A 20,482-nucleotide genomic window follows, 5' to 3' on the forward strand; every position below is an offset into this window, starting at 1 on the left:
TGTTATTGTTGTTGTTTTCTATGGAAGCTTGTTTCCGCCACTGAATAATAAATAAATAATAATAATTGTGACTTTTTATCTCACAATTGCGAGTTTACATCTCGCAATTCTGACTTTATTTCTCAGAATTGCGAGATATAAAGTCAGAATTGCGTGAAATAAAGTCGAAAAAAAGACACTTTTTTTTTTTTTTTTTTTTTACCACAGAATAGTTTATATCTCACAATTCTGACTTTATAACACGCAATTGCGACTTTATATCATGCAATTCTGACTTTATATCTCCCATTTGCGACTTCATTTCTCAGAATTGCGACTTTATATCTCGCAATTGCAACTTTATTTCTCAGAATTGCGACTTTATTTCTCACAATTCTGACTTCATATCTCGCAATTCTGAGAAAAAAAGTCACAATTCTGACTTGATATATGAGAAAAAAAGTCAGAATTGTGAGATAAAAAGTCGCAATTATTATTATTTATTATTCAGTGGCGGAAACAAGCTTCCATAGTTTTCACATATATTGTATTAATATGTTTTGAATTTGGTTGTTGGCTGTTATATTTCTTAATTTCTGCAAATCATCTATTATCTAGAAGCATATATAGAGGGTATTGTCCCTGTCATATAAACAATACAAATAAAATAAATTAAAATAGAGACATCAGAGAGCAACCACCCAGAACATCCTAACAACCACTGCAGTAGCAATGCCCTAGAAACCACTCAAACACCCTAGCAACATCATAATAATAATACATTCGCAAATACAAGAACATAATAACAGCGCCCTTGCTACCATCATCTGTTTTAACTGTTTGAATTAGTATGTGGAATGGAACAATGATTTATCTCCATGTTTGCTATGAAGTAGACAGCATCTTACATTTAGGAGATCTTTACTGTTTGCACATAGTTTTTAGTTTTAGCTTTTGTTTCAGGGTCAAAAGGGTAGATTGTTTTATCAGACTGAACAATGTTTTGATACAATCTGTGATTCATTTCATTACCTTACATTGGCTACAGTCTTTGCTTGCTTTGAGGTTTTTATTATGTGAACGGAAATTATGGAACCCAGCACAGCCCTCAGATTCTCTCAATTTCCTGCCAACATATTTACTGTTGAGAAAGGCATGACTGCCAAGGTCTTGCCTTTAACCGGTGTTCCCCAAGATTCTGTCCTCGACCCTTTCCCAATCTCCCACTCCCAGTAGGAGATCACACTCTTAAGTTTCACGTCATAAACAATTGTTTTATTCCTGTGAAATATACTCACACAGATAGCCAGATTAGTGTGAAGAAGCTTACATCCAGTGATTCTCGCCCTTCAGACATTTTCATTGAATATTGCCATATAAATATTTCCCTCATACTGTACACAAAGTCATCTTCCTCGGGGTGGAATGGTTTAGTGTCGTAGATCAAGCATGAAAATAGGAATATATTCAAAATTTACTCATGAAACACACATTGCAATCGAATGATTCACATACGAATCACGATTCTATCTTCTGCAATTCGCAGAAGTTTGCCAGTCATATGTGTAAAGATTGCAGTTAGCTTTGACATTTGTTTTATAATGTTGGATAGAGACAACATAGTGTCGGCCCAGATCTGGCCCAAATCTGGAACGCGTTGAATCCACATGTACTGTACCAGATGTGGCCCAGATCTGGGCCGACACTATGTTGCTGTCTGGGTATGCACATATCGAATCAAAATTTGATTCAAAATCGAGAAGCCATGTCTGCTTATTTTAAAGCAACTTCCAAATCTGCCACGTTTAACAGAGCAAGCTCCAAACTCTAGTATTTCCCAGTACCAAAGCGCTGCACAAGCCAAAAACATGCACAAGAACATGCATAAGTAGAAGTAAACAGAGAACGTCTCGGTTACGTATGTAACCCTCGTTCCCTGAGTAGGGAACGGAGACATTACGTCGGATGACGACGAATGGGGTTTCGCTTAGAAAGCCTATCACCTTCGAGTATATATAACGAGCCAATGGCAATGAAATGCCATGGGTCTGCGGAATTTGCATAGCGTAACTCCGCCCCACCCTGGGGGTATATAAGGAAGTGCGCTGGCAACATGCAGATATGTCTTCGCTGACCGAGACGTTCCCTTTCGTGGTCACTCCGAGTTACGTCGGATGACGACGAATGGGGTTCCGAGTGTAATCACGCCACCTCGACTGTTTTCCAGTGCCCTGCGTAAGTCTGAGCTCCCTGTCGTGAGACTGGCACAGACGAAGGACTCCTACTTAACACAGGAATACCAAGGTACACTGGGAAGCATATATCAGTGGAAATATGCAATCATGCCCAACCCGAAGGGGGGGACTTGGAATACACATATGACCCCGGGGGGCTGCATATGGAGTATCACTGGGGTGTCCAGCCGCAGGTGGAATATTTCAACCCCAGGGGTGGCAAGGTGGCTTGCCAAGGGAAAGACACATGCTCAGAGAGGCTTACAGTGGAATACACATGTGGGGGTCGCCCAGAGGGGGAACCATGCACATGGAAGCACCTAGCCAAGCGCGAAAGCTGCCGGTGGCATAACTCTGGCGTTGACGTCAACAGTGCTGGAGGAACTCAGGGCTTATTAGGCTCACCTGAGGAGAATATCGCACGTATCCCGTCCGTGGAGAGGAATGGCGAGCAAGCGAAGACACCTGAGCAGAATCTAGTACCGGCTAGTTGAAGCGAGTACATGAGAAGAAACTGGCTCCACTCGGAGATTGTAGAATCTCGCGAATGTGTTAGGTGTCGCCCAGCCTGCAGCTCTGCAGATGTCTGTTAGCGAGGCGCCATGCGCTAGAGCCCAAGAGGAGGCCACACTCAGAGTGGAGTGAGCCTTCACACCAAGGGGGCATGGTCAACCTTGCTGCTGGTAAGCCAAAGCAATGGCGTCCACTATCCAGTGAGACAACCTTTGCTTGGAGAGAGCCTTTCCCTTCAGTTTCCCACCATAACAGACAAAGAGCTGGTCTGAGGTCCTGAAACACTGCGTTCTGTCGACGTAAGCACGGAGTGCGCGTACTGGACAGAGCAGTGCCAAGGCTGGGTCTGCCTCCTCCAAGGGCAGCGCTTGCAGGTTCACCACCTGGTCTCGAAAGGGAGTGGTAGGAACCTTGGGCACATATCCAGGCCGGGGTCTCAGGATCACGTGAGAGTTAGCCGGCCCGAATTCCAGGCACACTTCGTCAACTGAAAATGCCTGCAGGTCCCCTACCCTCTTGATGGAGGCCAATGCAACCAGGAGCGCTGTCTTAATTGACAGGAACTTAAGCTCCACTGATTGCAGAGGCTCAAAGGGAGCACTCTGCAGGGCAGTTAAAACCACTGAGGGGTCCCAAGAGGGAACGAGAGGAGGGCGAGGAGGATTCTCAGGAACGCTCCTCTCAGGAACCTGATGATCAGGTCGTGCTTTCCCAGAGACTTACCATCAACTGCGTCGTGATGTGCGGCAATGGCGGCAACATACACTTTCAGGGTGGAGGGAGACAGCCTACGCTCCAACCCTTCTTGTAGGAAGGAAAGCACGACACTGATCGGGCATTTTGTGGGTTCTTGATGTTTAGAAGAACACCAGTTGATGAAGAGGTTCCACTTCAATGCATAGGCATGTCTCGTGGACGATGCTCTAGTGGAAGTGATAGTAGCCACCACCGCTGGTGGTAGGGTACTCAAACCTACCTCGTCCCGTCCAGGAGCCACACGTGGAGGTTCCAAAGATCGGGACGAGGGTGCCACAAGGTGCCCCGTCCCTGAGAAAGAAGGTCCTTCCTCAGAGGGATTGGCCAGGGAGGTGCTGTCGCGAGGAGTTCTGGGAACCAGGTGCGGTTGGGCCAATACGGGGCAACCAAAATGACCTGCTCCTGGTCCTCCCTGATCTTGCGCAAGGTCTGCGCAAGAAGGCTCACTGGGGGAAACGCATACTTGCGGAGGCCCCGCGGCCAGCTGTGCACCAGTGCATCCGTGCCGAGCGTGCCCTCGGTCAGGGAATAAAACAGGTCGCAGTGGGACGAGTCGTGGGAGGCAAACAGGTCTACCTGTGCGTCCCCGAACTGATCGCAAATCAGCTGAACCGTCTGGGGATGGAGTCTCCATTCTCCAGCGAGAGGCCGAAGCCGAGACAGCTCGTCGGCCGCCTGGTTCAGGTCTCCCGGGATATAAATGGCTCGAAGCGACTTCAGATGCTTCTGACTCCATATGAGGAGGTGGCGGGCGAGTTGTGACATACGGCGGGAGCGCAGACCACCTTGACGGTTGATGTACGCTACAGTCGCGGTATTGTCTGATCGGACTAGTACGTGTTGACCCCTGAGCAACGCACGGAAGCGGTGCAGGGCAAGACGTACAGCCAACAACTCGAGGCAATTGACATGCCAAAGGCGCTGGGGTCCTGTCCAGGAGCCCGTGGCAGCATGTCCATTGCACATGGCGCCCCAACCCATGGTGGAGGCATCTGTTGATACCACAACATGCCTGGAAACTCGTTCCAAGGGAACTCCGGCCCGAAGAAAACTGAGGCTCGACCACGGGGTGAAGGTCTGACGGCAGGTCGGAGTCACTGGAACTCGGAGCGTGCCGTGATGCCATGCCCACCTCGGGACTCGATCGCGAAGCCAAAGCTGAAGCGGTCTCATATGAAGCAATCCGAGCGGCGTGACTGCGGCTGCGGATGCCATATGCCCCAGGAGCCTCTGAAATAGTTTCAGTGGAACCGCACACTTGCCCTCGAACTGACGAAGGCAAGTCAGCAGTGACTGCGCGCGCTCGCTCGTAAGCTGTGCGCACATGGCGACCGTGTCGATTTCCATACCGAGAAAAGAGATCCTCTGCACGGGGCAGAGTTTGCTCTTCTCCCGGTTGACCCAAAGGCCCAGACGAGCTAGGTGCCGGAGCACTAGGTCCCTGTGTTCGCAAACCTGGTCTCGAGAGTGAGCTAGGATCAGCCAGTCGTCGAGATAGTTCAGGATGCGAACTCCGTGTTCCCGAAGAGGAACAAGGGTTGCCTCGACGACCTTCGTGAAGACGCGAGGAGACAGGGCTAGCCCGAAAGGGAGAACTGCGTACTGGTATGCCTGCCCCTCGAAAGCAAACCGTAGGAATGGTCTGTGTCGAGGAAGAATGGAGACATGGAAGTAGGCATCCTTCAGGTCGATCGCTGCAAATCAATCCTGCGGCCGTATGCATTCGAAAATGCGTTTGGCCGTGAGCATCTTGAACGGCATCCTGTGAAAGGAGCGGTTCAAGACGCGCAAATCCAGGATCGGTCGTAATCCACCGGATTTCTTCGGTACAATGAAGTAGGGGCTGTAGAAGCCGGACTTCATTTCGACTGGAGGGACAGTCTAGATCGCACCCTTCTCCAGTAAGGTAGCGACCTCCGCTCTCATGACAGGGGCATTGCCACCGACCATAGTGAAGCGGACTCCCCTGAAGCGGGGAGGAGACCGCGCGAACTGAATCGCGTAGCCGAGCCTGATGGTCCTCGCGACCCAGCGGGACAGCCTGGGAAGCTCTAACCAGGCTTCCAGGAACTGTACCAGCGGGGTCATGCGGACCACAGACGTACCCTCGGTGGTGCAGCGAAGCGGAATGACCGGCCCAGGCGTGGGTGGCATAGCGGCCATAGCGGCATCCCAGCCAGAGGAGGCCAGGGGAGGACCAGCGTCCCACGTGGGTGTGCTCTGGCAGGGGGCTGGCGACAGAGGGGGATGAGAGAGGCGAGGCTCGTGAGCGGCGCACACTGTCATCCGAGAGCTCTGTGTGCTCAGAGATGGGAGAGTGAGTTCTTTCTTTAACCACAATTGGGTGCTGCCCGTCGAGGGACGAGCAGCGGGAGTGGGAAAACCAAGGATTCTCCCCCGGCCCTCCACCGGGGGAAGGAGCGGCCCTGCTACCGTCTCCTGAAAAGAACTCAGTGCCATCTCTGAGCAGCCCGTCTCAGGAGCGCCGCTTTGCCTGGCGTTTAGCGGGGCACGGGGCGGGAGAGGGCTGTGGCGCCTTCCTGCGGCGTCCTCCACGACGCGACCCAGATGGAGGCTGCTGCTGGGGCCGTGCAGGAGGGGCGGGAGCCGCAGGAGGGCGCCCTCGGCGGCGAGCAGACTGAGGCACCTGTGCGGACGGCTGGGTGGAGGCAGCAGCGGGCCGTCGGGGTAGGACATGCTTGAGAGCCTCAGTCTGCTTCTGGGCGGTCGAGAATTGCTGGGCAAAGTCCTCGACCGCCCCGCTGAAGAGGCCAGCCTGGGATATGGGGGTGTCGAGGAAACGGGTTCGCTCGGCCTCTCGCATATCGGCCAGGTTAAGCCACAGATGTCTTTCCTGGACCACGCAAGTGGACATCACCTGACCCAGGGAGCGTGCGGTCACCTTCGTCGCTCGGAGAGCAAGGTCGGTGGCGGCACGCAGCTCGTCAAAGAGCCCTGGGTCAGTCCTCCCCTCGTGCATGTCACGCAACATCTGGGCCTGGTAGACCTGGAGTGTTGCCATGGCATGCAGTGAGGAGGCCGCCAGCCCCGCAGCTCTATAGGCCTTCGCCACAAGGGTGGAGGAGAACCTACAGGCTTTGGAGGGGTGCTTAGGGTCGCCACGGGAAGAAGCACTCTGGGGACACAATTGCATGGCCACAGAGCGTTCAACCTGGGGAACCCCAGTGTACCCTTTGGCAGCCGCCTGATCGAGAGGAGGCAAGGCGGAGGAGGTTGCCGAGCGATCACGGGAAGACATGACCTCCTCATGCACATCCGGGAAGAAAGGCATTGGGGTTGGGCGCTGACGAGGATCAGCGGCCGCGCCCAAAAACCAATCATCCAGCCGCGAGCGCACCGGACCAGGTGGCGGGGACCACTCAAGACCGATGGCCGCGGCTGCCCGGGAAAGTATGGCCGTCATCTCGGGATCAGACTCGGGCAATGCTGGAACACCCGAAGGTGGCAGCACAGCCGAATCGTCACTTCCCAAGGACTCCTGCCCACCTTGTGATGCAGCGATCGACATCACATCTTCCTCTGGAGCGCCGAATGAGACCCGCGGCAAGTCAGAGGACTGTACAGCAGGCTCATTCGGAACACTCACGGGTTGCACAGTGCTAGAGGGAGGTGTGGAGCGTGGAATAGTCGGCGCTTTGTTCCACACCGTAACCCTCAGGTCACCCTGGCCGCCAGCCGAAGTACCAGCTCTCGTGGAGCTCGTAGATCAGGGTGCGGATGAGGGGACTCTACCATGAACCGCAACCGTGCGATGGGCATGTTCCCGCAGTGGGAACATGACTCATCCACAAACACTGCCTTAGCGTGCTCAATACCCAGACACACAAGACAGCGATTGTGCCCATCAGAGTCAGAAATGAATAGACCGCAACCAGAAGTGCACGGGCTAGGCATCTTTAAAAAGACGTGCCGCGTGCAAGCTCTTTTAGAAAGGAGATTTCTCCGCAAATGTTGAAGCGACCAGGGAGAGAACACACAAACACTGGCAAATCACTGCACAGATAAGCAGGGAATGTGCACTCGCTGGAACTCGCTGTCACACCAACACTTGGAGAGAGGCTCATCTCGAAGAGAAAGAGAGATGAATCTCAGGATTGGCTGTGGAGTGAAGTACATCAACTTGGCTCCGAAGCGAAAACATATCTGCATGTTGCCAGCGCACTTCCTTATATACCCCCAGGGTGGGGCGGAGTTACGCTATGCAAATTCCGCAGACCCATGGTATTTCATTGCCATTGGCTCGTTTTATATACTCGAAGGTGATAGGCTTTCTAAGCGAAACCCCATTCGTCGTCATCCGACGTAACTCGGAATGACTATGAAAGGGAACTGAGTATCAAATGTGAATGCATAATTAATAAGCATGTATAATTTAGATTTTATTTATCTAATGTGTGAATTCTGGGCATTCGGCATTAGCAAGTGCTAATGCTTTTTTTTTTTTTTTTTGATATTTCACTATGACTCAGTTTGATAGGAAAATAATAAAGCCAGTTGCAACAAGTGAGTGATAGCATTGTACATCCCTCACTGATAAGAAGTTTCATTATGAGATCAGTTATGTGGATAGCAGGAACGTTTTGTCCGTAGAGGCATCTGAGGTGATGCTTTTTCAAATAAGTGTGTAAGACAGAAAAAAGACACCAAAGACATGTTACAAAATATTAGATCAAATAGTGTGTGTTTAAAATAATTTCTATTCAGCAACACTAACAATAATGTTTCAGGGGGAGGCAGCAACTCTCGTGACTCCCTTGAGCTCACTGTGTTCTCACTGAGCTCCTGAAGCATGGCGTGAATGTGAGAAGAGTAACTGCAAAATGTAGGTAAAAAAAAGTTATGTGATTGAATGCTGATTACCCTGTCAATGATGTAATGCCTTTCTATCATCGTAGCTGCCGGTACACAAATTGGCCTAAATGAGTCAAACTGGTTGAAATGTACAGACTAATAATGTACTGCCATCAAAATGTCATGACGATTCATAACTTTTTTGGGGGGAAAATGGGTGACTTATTCATATGAATTCGTAGAATCTCATTCATACGTTTCCGCCCCAGTGACATATAACTGTTTCCAGTAAGATCGAGTTGTTACTGCAGATTTGTTGACAGATGACCTGAAAACAAGGTGACTAATAAAAATAATGGCCAAAAAACAGTAGTAACAAAATCCACACAAAATATGCTTTTTACAATTTTATTGTTGTTGTTATAAAAAAAATGCTGATGAGACGTTGAAGTGACCTGTTTGTAATAAATAGTATATTAATATGAACACTATAGTAAATAGTACACTGTATGAAACAAACACAAATTTATATTATACAAAAACAGATTTAAACACTTTGAATTCTCATTTTCAGAAGTATTAATAGGATAGATAGTTTATATAGTTGTTCCCATTGTTTTTATAACTCAACTGTTTTAGAGGAACAGATTGAAGGTTAACTAACTTAACCAACTTTAGATTATTAGATTAAAATAAAATAAAATTATGACTTACTGCTGTGCAATCCAGAGACACTGAGCAAAATAGGATGATGACAGTATGACATTTAAATATTTTCATGGATTTAGGAGGAAAAGTCCTGCTTTTGTAACATGGAAATCTGTTTGTTTTGTAGTCATTGAAGGTTAATCCAGATAAGCGTCCATGATATCATGAGATTAATAGTCACAGCACTGCTGTCTGGTTCAGGTATTTCCTACGTTGAATGGAGAAACCAACCCCTCAAGGATAGTAATACCAGAAATAATTTATCTTGTGTGGATATTTTTCATCCATATGATGAAATGAAGCTTATAAATAATACTGAATTATTATTATTATTATTATTATTATTATTATAATTATGAAAATGCAGAAGGTTTACTGTAGTGGGTTTAGGGCAGTGGTTCCCAAACTTTTTAGAGTGGAGTACCCCCTGAGGCATTTCCCATCCTTCTGCGTACCCCTTCTCTTTCACTTAGACTGCAGATTTCCATTAAGAGACAATATTTGCCCCCTTAAACTGTTTTTCAGGTGCATTTTTTACCTATATAAAGGCAACGTTTTTGTAACCCTATTAAATATATGTGTCATGTTTTATGTCAAATTCTTACAGTTCCATTCATTTAATTGATGTAATAAAAAAAATTAAACAAAATCAATCATTTCAATCTAATTAAATCAGTATCAACAAAAGCCATCTTTGCACTGCAGTGGCATAAGCTGCATCTAGATGTATTTCCACACTGTTTAATGCTGCTCAGAGGTGGCATTAATGTGGTTACAATGGCATAAATAATGTTATGAGATATTTTAAATAAAAAATAATAAATAGAGAAATGTGAAATTGTGATAAAAACAAAGTGATACTTTTAAATATTAAACTAAAACCACCAGTAGGTGGCAGTAAGTCACTGTCTTAATGAGTGCGTCATTGAATCATTCATTCAGTAATGAAGCAAGTGGCTGTATTTATGAATGGGTCATTGAATCATTGTCTCTGCTAATTTGTTGAAAGTTGCAGATTTTTACCTGAATTACATGACAAGTACATGAATTACCTGTAGCAGATCTATACAGGTGGAGCTGGGGAAGGTTTCTGAAAGCACACTGCATTGCTAAGGCAAATGCTACCCATGTATTTGAAAGTTAAGCACGCAAGCTCATTGGCAGATCTATATTTGTTCTTTATGCTAGTAAGAGCTGAAACTCCACTTTTACAAAGATACATAGTCAAGAATGGTTGTAATGTAGGGTGATTTGCTAAGGCAGCAGACTCTGCATTAGGAGTTGCACAGACTAGTCGACTTTAATGCTCTGCCATGACGCTTTAAGCTTGACGTCGACTAGTCGCTGATCATGGCCTATAGGGGGCGCAACAGGATAAGAAATCTTTGAAGTTTTTGAAGTTCCAACAGTTGAAATGACAAATAACTGCATACTCTGCGCTCCACAATATATGTTTGATTATATCTGGCTGCTCAAAGGTTCAGCTCAAGGTTCAGGCCTATTTGTTCGTTAATGACGTCATCAGTGACTAGTTGACGTCGAGTTGACTTTAAAAGTCATTAAAAGACATACGTTTATTTATTTATTTATTTATTTATTTATTTATTTTATCTGAAGTTGTTCAACCCCTACTCTGCATGCAACCTATCATATGCACTCTTCTTTTGTTTTGACCACAAAAGATGAGGTAATTTGATTGTATGTCATGTATTTAAACTTTTACTGCACTACCATTTTCCTGTTTTTACACTAGAGGTGGAATTTTGCCAGTTAGAAATACATGCTCTGTTTTAATGTTATTTTAAGGTGGGGTAGAATTAAATGTACGGCAAAACTCAGCATTTTGTTTGCGCACCCCCTCTGTCACCTCAAGAACACCCAAGGGGTACGCATACCCTAGTTTGTGAACCACTGGGTTAGGGGATATTATATACAGTTTGTACAGTATAAAAATCATTATGTTTTTGGTAAGTCCCCATAACACAGGAGATGTGTGTGCGCTCGTGATCGGTGGTAAAGGCCTATACAGTATATCAGCTGTGAGGATCAGTGGTCCAAAGCCACAAGATTGAGATGAATGCTGTCATCTATATATAGACATATATATTAATTGTGGCTGTGTGCTGATATACCCATCTCAAAGTCCCCAGAGCACCCGGCAGGCTGTAAATCAATGGTGGCCTGAGATTGATGAACTACTTGAGAAAAGGTGTTATCAGTTGAATTACGTTGGCCGAGGAAGCCAATGTCACATTCTAGAAAATGAAAGTGGCGCCTTGAATGCAAAGGCCAAGTGTATGCAATTATCTACAACAGTGGCGTCAAACTCAGCTCCTGGAGGGCCACAGTCCTTCAGAGTTTGTTCTAACTCTGCTCCAACACACATACCTGTGTTTTTTTAATAAGCCTGGGAAGGACTTGTAAGACTTGAGAAATTCGAAAATTCCTGGTTGAGGAACGACCACTCCCCGAGAAGACAAAGCACGTTTCTGGAAATTAACATTTGAACTTTCTCTTGCGAAATGACCATCCCCATCTGAGACGCACCACACCAAGCAGTTCACACCTCACCCTTACAGACGACTCATTACCCATCCCAGTTTTTAAGAGTTTAGAGATATCTTGCTTACAGAGGAGGGTGGGTCTCTCATGCAAATGGCATCCTGCTCTCAAAAGGTGTAAACTCTGGAAACTGTGATTAATGCAAATTCCCATTGTTAGCACATGTTTAGGTTTCTGTCGTGGTCTGAATATATGGAGAAATGTCTCAAGAGGCTCAGGGTGGTTTGTAATGAGATCAGCCCGTGATGCTGAATGTCTTTCAGACACCCAGCATTATGTATCCTATTTTCCTGAGTCAGGTATGCATCTTTTACTCTTTACCTCAGAGCATTTGATGTTATGTATTGATCATCTTTGAACTGATTCTGTAATTGGCATGATACATTTACCTGACTAATAAAAAATTGTTTCATTTGATTTTATTCTGACTTATTCTGAAATTTGTAACTTTAGTAGATTACGTTGCATCCATTGTTACCGCAAAGCTGTGTCCAGGGTTAAGTGCATAGATCTCAGGTTAGATGGAGCATGGGGCACATCAGGTGGGATTCTAGATTTCTGACAAACTGCTTGACTTTAAATAAGTTGTTATGCAATTGCATTATAGGGGCTAGATAAAAATACTATTGAGGTAATAATAGCAAGCATTGGTAATGTACTAGCCATAACCTCTGATTATTGTTTGGGCTTTAAGTTGTCATATAGGCGACTGTAGGGGGCTAAATGGGTACCTTTTAACAATAGCAAGTGTGCATTGTTAAATTGCTTTAGGCATAACCTCTGGTTATCGATCAGACTGACGAGTTTGTGATCGTGGGCCCACATACAAGTGAACGGCCGGTGCGAGAACCCTGTGCGACTTTGGCACCTGAATGAACATGTACAATAAGAGTAAAGAGTTAAATAGAATATTCAAATGTGTAGATAAACTATTATATAAATGACCAATAGCCAATTGGCATTCCAACCTAAATTCGAGGTCGTGATAAAATGGAGTCAGATAAAAGTTTAATTGGAATTTGCTGAAAAGACAGTAACACGCAGAAACCTTCACCCGCTTATCGGAAACTCGTTGGACCGATTGGGCAGGCCTTACAGACTTTATTAGCTGGATCAGGTGTGTTAAGATCAAGGTTAAAGCCCTGCTCCAGGAACTCGATTGCAAAACATCTGACTAGGGTTGGGTACCGTTCACATTTTAACGGTACCGGTACCTGAAATTCAGTGCCGGTACCCAATGGTATCCAAACCCAAAGGTTGCCATTGTCTGTGATGCTTGAATATTAATAAAAACAACCATTTTAGTAACGAAAAAAAAGAAAATGATATGTTCAATTTCTATTAAATGTTTTGTTTTCCACACATTCTGTGTTGTGAATTTTCTAGTAATCAAATGAAGACATAAAACATAAATTTAATTGATCTTTTATATGAAATTAAACTTTTTTGTCAAACAACATGCGGCATAACTGAGCTTTATACGGTTAAAATTACAACATAGAAGAAAAAGTGTGATTATTCCTTAAATAATACATTTTTGATAATTTATTATTATTAGTGTTAGTATTATTATTAAATTGAGCTATCTAAATTCTACTGTACAACAGTAATATATTATCAAGTTAAACCGAACTATTATTTTTATGGGTTGTGGCTTTGAGTTTCCGTGTGTTAATGATATAACGATAGTTTTTCTTAAATGAAACTGTAAAATGCTGATGAACTTCAGTGACTCTCAGAGCGGCTCTGGAAATGCATTCATGTTCTCATGTAGTGAGACTGCAGAGGCTGAAAAACACAGCGAGCGTGCTTCAGTGTGTGTGTGGTAAATGAAACCACGCATCTGCGCCACTCATTCACACAGAGACACGCATGATATAACGCGTGACATGCAGGATTCGTATTTAAATAGTCTTACTCTCGTGCCCAGATGCGTTCTCGGGTACCTGAATTTGGCACTGATTGATTTCATTTGAATCGGTACTCGGTAGTACCGACGTAATTCCGTCGGTGCCATTAAAAGTACAGAGTTTGGTACCCAACCCTACATCTGACCTGTATCGGGTTTAGGACCAAATATGGAAGTGGCCCAAATCAGAATAAAAAAGTATAGATTACATGTGGTTTGATTTGAAAAAAAAAAAATTTCAAAATCAGATTTGAGTCACATATGAGCAAAAAAATTGGACCACTTTTGCCTGCAGTGTGAACATAGTCGAAACACATCTGGGGCCATATTCACAAAACATCTTAAGGCTAAAAGGAGCTCCTAAATATGTGAAAACGTAGGGGTAGTCAAGATAACTCCTAAGTCACTAAGACCAAATCACAAACAATCCTAAAATGGCTGTTGGCCTTCTCTTAAATGCAATAAATATTTAGATTTTTTGAGATTTTAATCGGCGATGACATAATATAAACGTTCATTCATGTACAGGCAAAATGCATTGAATGATGGAGAATAAAACATTGCGGTCAAGTTGAAAATAATGTCCGATCGTCGGCACCGATAGCCTTGTTGGGCACCTCGGGTGACCCGAGTTCGAGTTCTGGCTCATGGACCTTTCCTGATCCTGTCCTCCCCCTTTCTCTCTCCCACTTCACTTCTTGTCATAATAAAAAGGCAAAAACGGCAAGAATACATCTTTAAAAATAAATAAGTATATCAATTATAAAGAAAATGATGTCCGATTACCTGTGGAAGTCGTTTCATGAGTTCACAACTTACAATCGAATAGAGTAAAAGAGTAAAATAGGCATATTTGGCATGCTGTCCGACGGGATTAGGCTCTGAGCTCGGAATTTAGCCCAAACCCAGAGTACTCCCCCATTTCCCAGCCGTGAGTGAGGAGTTGGGGTGGCAGAGAGATGCAGAACACTGTCGAGATAACTAGGTGAATCAGCTGTGTGTATATACAGTATGTGCCAGTGCCTCTTATAATATAGCTTCTGGCAGTGGGCCAAACACACTTTGTCATGTTGAGCAGATTTGTTGGATCATTCTCAGTAGAGAGATGATTAGATTTATCATGATTTACATTTTTATTACTTTATAACATCCGGCGATGTCACCAGATTCGCATGGTACTTACAGATCAATGTTCCAACGATAGGTATGTGTCATTAACAATACATTTCATGTCAATACGTAGAAGTAGTTTCTGAGATAATGACCAATTTCATCTTTGGCAACTTCATTAGCAAGGATGCATTAAATTGATCGAAAGTGACAGTAAAGACATTTACAGTGTTACAAAATATGTATTTCTATTTCAAATAAACGCTGTTGTTTTGAACTGTCATGTCACTAAAAATGGATCCACTAATATTTATTTAAATATTAATTATTTGAAAGGAAATGCCCATGCCAACATAAAACACATTTTCTTCTTTTTTTTTCTTCTTTTTTTAAAGCAAATTCCTTTGGTTTCATCCTTCTGCTGGAGAATATAGTCCTCTGAAAGTTTTAAGGCTTCATAGGTTCTGCACAGTGATACAAAAAGTAGCTAGATAAAGAGATAGTTAGCGTTGTAGCGGAATATCACGTTTTAACATGGTTAAAACACTCTATTGACCAATGAGCACCGGAACTTTCCATTGTTTAAACATGTAATACAGAATGGTAGGGACTAAATGTGACAGCATAATGTATTTTCACTGAGTGAGAGTCCATTAACACTGCTAATGTATGGACATTTAGATTATTAAAGTTAACTCGCCACTTGAGGTCACACTGTTCCCATGACAACCCCACTATCTACTGTGAGTAGACGCTCATCAGTTTAGTGATGAGTGCGATGGATGCTAGGCTACAAATTCCACATTGTCCAATAAGCAGCTTTATATGCTCCCCTGCAAATAAAAAACTGATTATGATGATATCCACTAACTTATGTATCACTTGAGATTGTATTTTACCGTGGATTGTTTTGGACACATGGACATATATGTGATTGAATTAGCAACAGAGGATTCATTCTGCAGCAACAATGTATCAACTACTTAGTAGCAACCACCCATGATAGCTTAACATCATTGTCTGATGTGCTCAATTATAAGTCTAACTTTATATTAGGTGTCTTTAACTACTATGTAATGTAATGTTAGGTACAATGCACTTCTTGTGTTCATGATGCTGCCATTGAGATGGGTACGGGTAAGGTCAGGGACAGGTTTGGTGCTATGGTTATGTTTAAGGGTGGGTTAAAGGAAGGGTCAACAGATAATGAAATAAATTACAGTTGTAATTACATTTTTTAAAGATAAGTACAATGCATAGAACATGTATGCACACAATATGTGCATTGTATCAAATGTTTCAATTAATCAATTAAATGTTATCACATTGTAGTTAAAGTGAGACTGTATGTCCATAAATGTTTACAATGGAGGATAAAAAAGGTTGCTTCTGTCGTGCCGAATGTTTCCGACGTGTAAGAACAGTCCATACAGCCGGTTTCCCTCTGCTCAAAGGTGAATTGTGTGGTTTCTGTGCCACTAATGTCACCAAACGGAACTGGAAAAATAATGAATGTTTTAGGTCATGCAGGTTTCTCATCTTACATTGGTTGGACAAACAGATAGTTCCGTCCCAAACTCATGCTGTTGGTTGAGCCACTGTTGGAGGTCAGAATGGCTCCTCAATATTTAGGAAGGCCCGAGGCCCGAGGCCAGTGGGAGAGAGTTTCAGGCCAGTTGATGGAACTGCTATATCTTACAGATTTTGATCATGAACATTACACTTAAACTACTTTTGATTGTTATTAAACTTGTCAGCTATGCAACATGATCTAACTGAATAACATACTGTATATTAGGGTGGTCCTTATTTTTTAAGTATCCAATTGTCATGCTCTTAACCCTTCAAATTGTTCCTTTATATAAGAAAATACAGCATGCCAATTTTTATGGCAGTAACATAATAATTACTGGTAGCTCAATAGCTTTAAACTTTCTGAGATTTTGATGATTTTCGTAAAAACAGATCATTTGATTTGGTATTGTACCTGGCTAGTAAAAATCCAAAAAAATCTCCATAAAAGCATCTAATGCACCATATATTCCTAAATATGTATTTTAGATACATATCTCAGTTTACTTATTGTAGAAACTAAATCCAAATGAATCTATCCATGACCCGGTTTAGCAGATTTACCTTTCCAATACATTTTTCTATTGATGATCACCTTGGTTATTGTTTGAGTTTAGAACACATTTTTTGGTTTAAAAAATGACATTACGTTCCTTGAAATTGACGCGGAACTTTGGCCGAATCAAGCAAATTATCAGGAGCACAGGCAACCATGCAATGAAAGTAGTCAATGATCACGCCGAGAGAGGAGTGGCTCTGATTCAAGAATACAATGGCTATCTCACACACTCTGAAGAACAACTGCAGTTTCTCCTTCATGTGGTGGAAGATCACCGACGGATCTATCCAGACTGCAAAAAGTCAACACTGGCTGCTGAGCATCAGAAATGAGGGATTGTTGAAAACGTTGTGCTTTTTTGAGATTGTTGTCATTGTTGTCATGTCAGTGTTGCTCTGATTTCAATAAAATGTATTTCATTTGCAGCAACTTTTAATATTACTTGCATATCACAATAACGCCGCACAGCTTAACATAGGCAATCTTCCACAGGATTGAGCTACCTCTAAATATCATTTTTTTTGTCAACATTTTTGCATATTTCTAATTTTGAAGTTAAAAGGAACAGTTTAAAAGGTTAAGACACTAACATTTTGCACACAAAAAAAAAATTGGACTTTATAAGGACCACCCTACTGTATATGAGATTTAATCAAAGCTTGAAGAATGATTTGAGATCATCTAGCAGCAGTAAGAATGGGTTAAAATTACAAACCAATCACTATTGTTTTGACATGTATGCCATTATCATGTTTTTTTCCTGCAATTGTTGGACATTTTTTATTTTAAATAATATATATATATTTCTAATACAGAGTGAAAACTGTATAAAATAAATATTTGTAAATAATTAAAAATATATATTGTAAATAATAAATATACAGATAAAGTAAATATACTTAAATATTGTAAATATACTTTTAAAGTAAAAAAAAAAGCAATAATAATAATAATAATATGTGAAAATGTTGGCAGAGCAAGTAGAACTCAGAAGTACTTGCCTGACCTTGCAATGAGCGAAACCCTTTTAGCCCTTTTGCTATATAGCACCACTTAAAAATAATAATAATAAAATATATATATATTTTTTTTTTGCATATTTATATTCATGCATATTAAGCTAAGATAGCAAAAATTATTTTAACTTTTTTTTTCCCTGTAATTTACAGTCAAAATCCAAAGGTTCGCAGCAGTATGTCAACAAGGTAAGTTGATCAAATTTTGGCAGCCAGCATTGAAGTATTTTTTGACAATTTTGAGAGAGAGAGAGAGAGAGAGAGAGAGAGAGAGAGAGAGAGAGAGAGAGAGAGAGAGAGAGAGAGAGAGAGAGAGAGAGAGAGAGAGAGAGAGAGAGAGAGAGAGAGAGAGAGAGAGAGAGAGAGAGAGAGAGAGAGAGAGAGAGCCCCCATTCATTATGCTACATTAACAAATTATCACTAATGTTTTTCCTCAGCATGTTTTACTCAGGAACAGTTCCACTAAATATGAAAATTCAGTCATCATTTACTCACCAAACCAGCATCTGTGTGACTTTCTTTGTTCAGTAAAAAAAAAACAAATTAAGATATTTTGGCAAAATATTTACGCTGCTACAGTATTTGTATGCAATAAAAAACATACAGTAACAAAGGGCTGTTCTTTCTGGTGTTTCACTGTGTGCATTTGTTGCACAAAGATAAAACATATTTTGTGTTCACACATTGGAAAGACATGTTGCGTAAATGATGACACAATTGTCATTTTTTGCTGAATTGTTACAGTATAATTGAATCAGCTGTGGGATACTCACAGCCGAAGTTCAAACTCTCAAGCATGTTTTACTGTTTATGTCTATTTCTTTATGCCGACTTCCTCTTAAAGTCTCTTGTGAAAGTTCTAAACATCTGCTATACAGCTGTAACATAAACGCTGGTGCTGGGATGCGTGTGTGTGTGTTTGTCACAGCCCAGCTTCACCCAGTCCCACTTCACCGCGCTCCCCCTCGTGGCCGATGTTCTCTGCCCCCTCCAGCCCCCAGCTGGCCTCCAGCCCCTCCAGCGAATCCTCCCCCCTCAGGTGTGTGTCCTGCTCTGGCATGCTTAGACCACTATCTATAGCGGTTTTCTAATTGTCAGTGTTAAGCTTCAGCTTTGAAAATTCACACCTTTCCCTTCAAGTCTGAGCGTATACACAAACTCCACTGTTATTATTTTAGTTATTTTACAATATTAGAATAGTTATGTTACAATATTAGTTTTTAGTGCTATATTTTATTTTTTATTTAGAAAAAGACAGAATCAAATTTTAAAAACCATTTATCGGTTATTAGCTATAACATGAAAATAATTATTAACATCAGCCCATATTTTCATATAGGGGCATCCCTATTATATAATGTTGCACAGAATGATTACTGCATTTTTGTCCTATAGTATTTACTGTACATAAATGAGTACACCTCCTCTGAAAGTTAATAAAGTCAGCAATTATTCTTTATGTAGAAGACATATTAGGGTCCCTTGAAGATAAAGTGTTCCAGCAAATCTGCTTGATCAGATTTTATTATCAAAGGGATACAATGTGTTGCAAAAATGAGTACACCGTCCTAAGAGTTACAAAATAAAAAAAAATAAAGATTTTCTTTTGCAAGTTAAAAGCAATTTTTTATCAACGTGAGTATGTTGAACCAAAATATTTTAATACAAGCAGTTTCTCAACAATTAAAAGTGTTATATAGACTGTTGAATCCATTTGGGATAGAATTGTCAATTTTTTTGATTTCTTTTCACAAAAGAGGACAATAGTACAAGAGGATTTCCAAAGCACGTTCGAAAATAGTTAAAGAAACAGAAACTGGACTTAAAAAAGAATGGACTTGTGACAAAGTCCCTGAAGCAATCATGGCTTCCCCTCAAGCTTTAATTTTGTTGATGAGTGATTTTTTGCTAAGAAAAGAGCTGGAGAAATGCCAGCAAGTGTCACAGAGCCGACAAGAGCTGTGAGAAGAGTGATGCAATGTGCAGAAGTGAAATGCATTGTTTCCCTTTCGAGGGAACTCAATGCTGCGTAAGAATGTTGATGCTATGGGAACGCTTCTGCTACTTCAGCCGGAAGTACGTTCTGTGGTTTCTTTCAGACTGAGTGAGGCCCCGGTGTTGGCTATATCAGAGTAGGCTATATCCCGAAGAAAAAAAAAAAGAAAAAAAAAAACCAGTCTCGCTTTATTAGACTCCCTTCAGAGAGACTGGGGGTTGAGGTGATCACAGCCGAAGCCTTCCCAGAGGCAGACAGATCTGAGGACTGTCATCCTCTCGAAGGAAGGCTTCAGGCAAGAAGTCCTGACATCAGGCGGCTCAGGGTATTGAGGACAGGCTCCTCCGAAGTGGCCCACTCCAGGGTTAAGTGTGCCCATTTTTTCTCAGTGCCCTCGGGAGACCGGTCTGCCAACCACCCCACTTCTGGTGTCCTGGGGCGCAGCGGTCTCCAGCAAGCTTCTTGCCCAGTCTTTGCCCGGGTATGTTGTGAAACTGGGGTGATATCACCCTCTGGGGAGGGTATTGGGAAAGTATTTTCGGTCGTTCTGTACCGGTTTCAGGGTACCCGGCATATTACCAGAGGTCAGTCTCGAGAGGCTAATACCCTTAGTAGACTATCCGACAGCATGGAGACTTCTGCCAAATGTCTTATTGGGTTATGCAAATTGTAGAAAAGGAAACCACTTTTCTAGGGGTGATTTGGGATGTGGGATGCATACTATGCAGGCACATCTGTCTCCTGCTCTTATCGAGT

The 20,482-nt window shown here is 42.8% G+C and overlaps 1 protein-coding gene across 5 annotated transcripts in view; it reads left to right on the plus strand.

Annotated features, from left to right (window-relative positions):
* Nucleotides 1–20,482, plus strand: part of LOC307144557 (rho GTPase-activating protein 26-like) — a 120,844-nt gene that overhangs the window by 90,970 nt on the left and 9,392 nt on the right. For 2 of the 5 annotated variants that reach the window (XM_079847008.1, XM_079847009.1), the window contains exons 21-22: nucleotides 17,884–17,919; nucleotides 18,659–18,769. In XM_079847008.1, coding sequence (XP_079703134.1) covers nucleotides 17,884–17,919; nucleotides 18,659–18,769 — 147 coding nt within the window. Of the gene's footprint in view, nucleotides 1–17,883; nucleotides 17,920–18,658; nucleotides 18,770–20,482 lie in introns of those variants that run through there. The other 3 variants (XM_079847010.1, XM_079847011.1, XM_079847012.1) reach the window with 2 other exon arrangements.

This window comes from Squalius cephalus, assembly GCF_949319135.1.
Source record: "Squalius cephalus genome assembly, chromosome: 17".
Lineage (NCBI taxonomy): Eukaryota > Metazoa > Chordata > Actinopteri > Cypriniformes > Leuciscidae > Squalius > Squalius cephalus.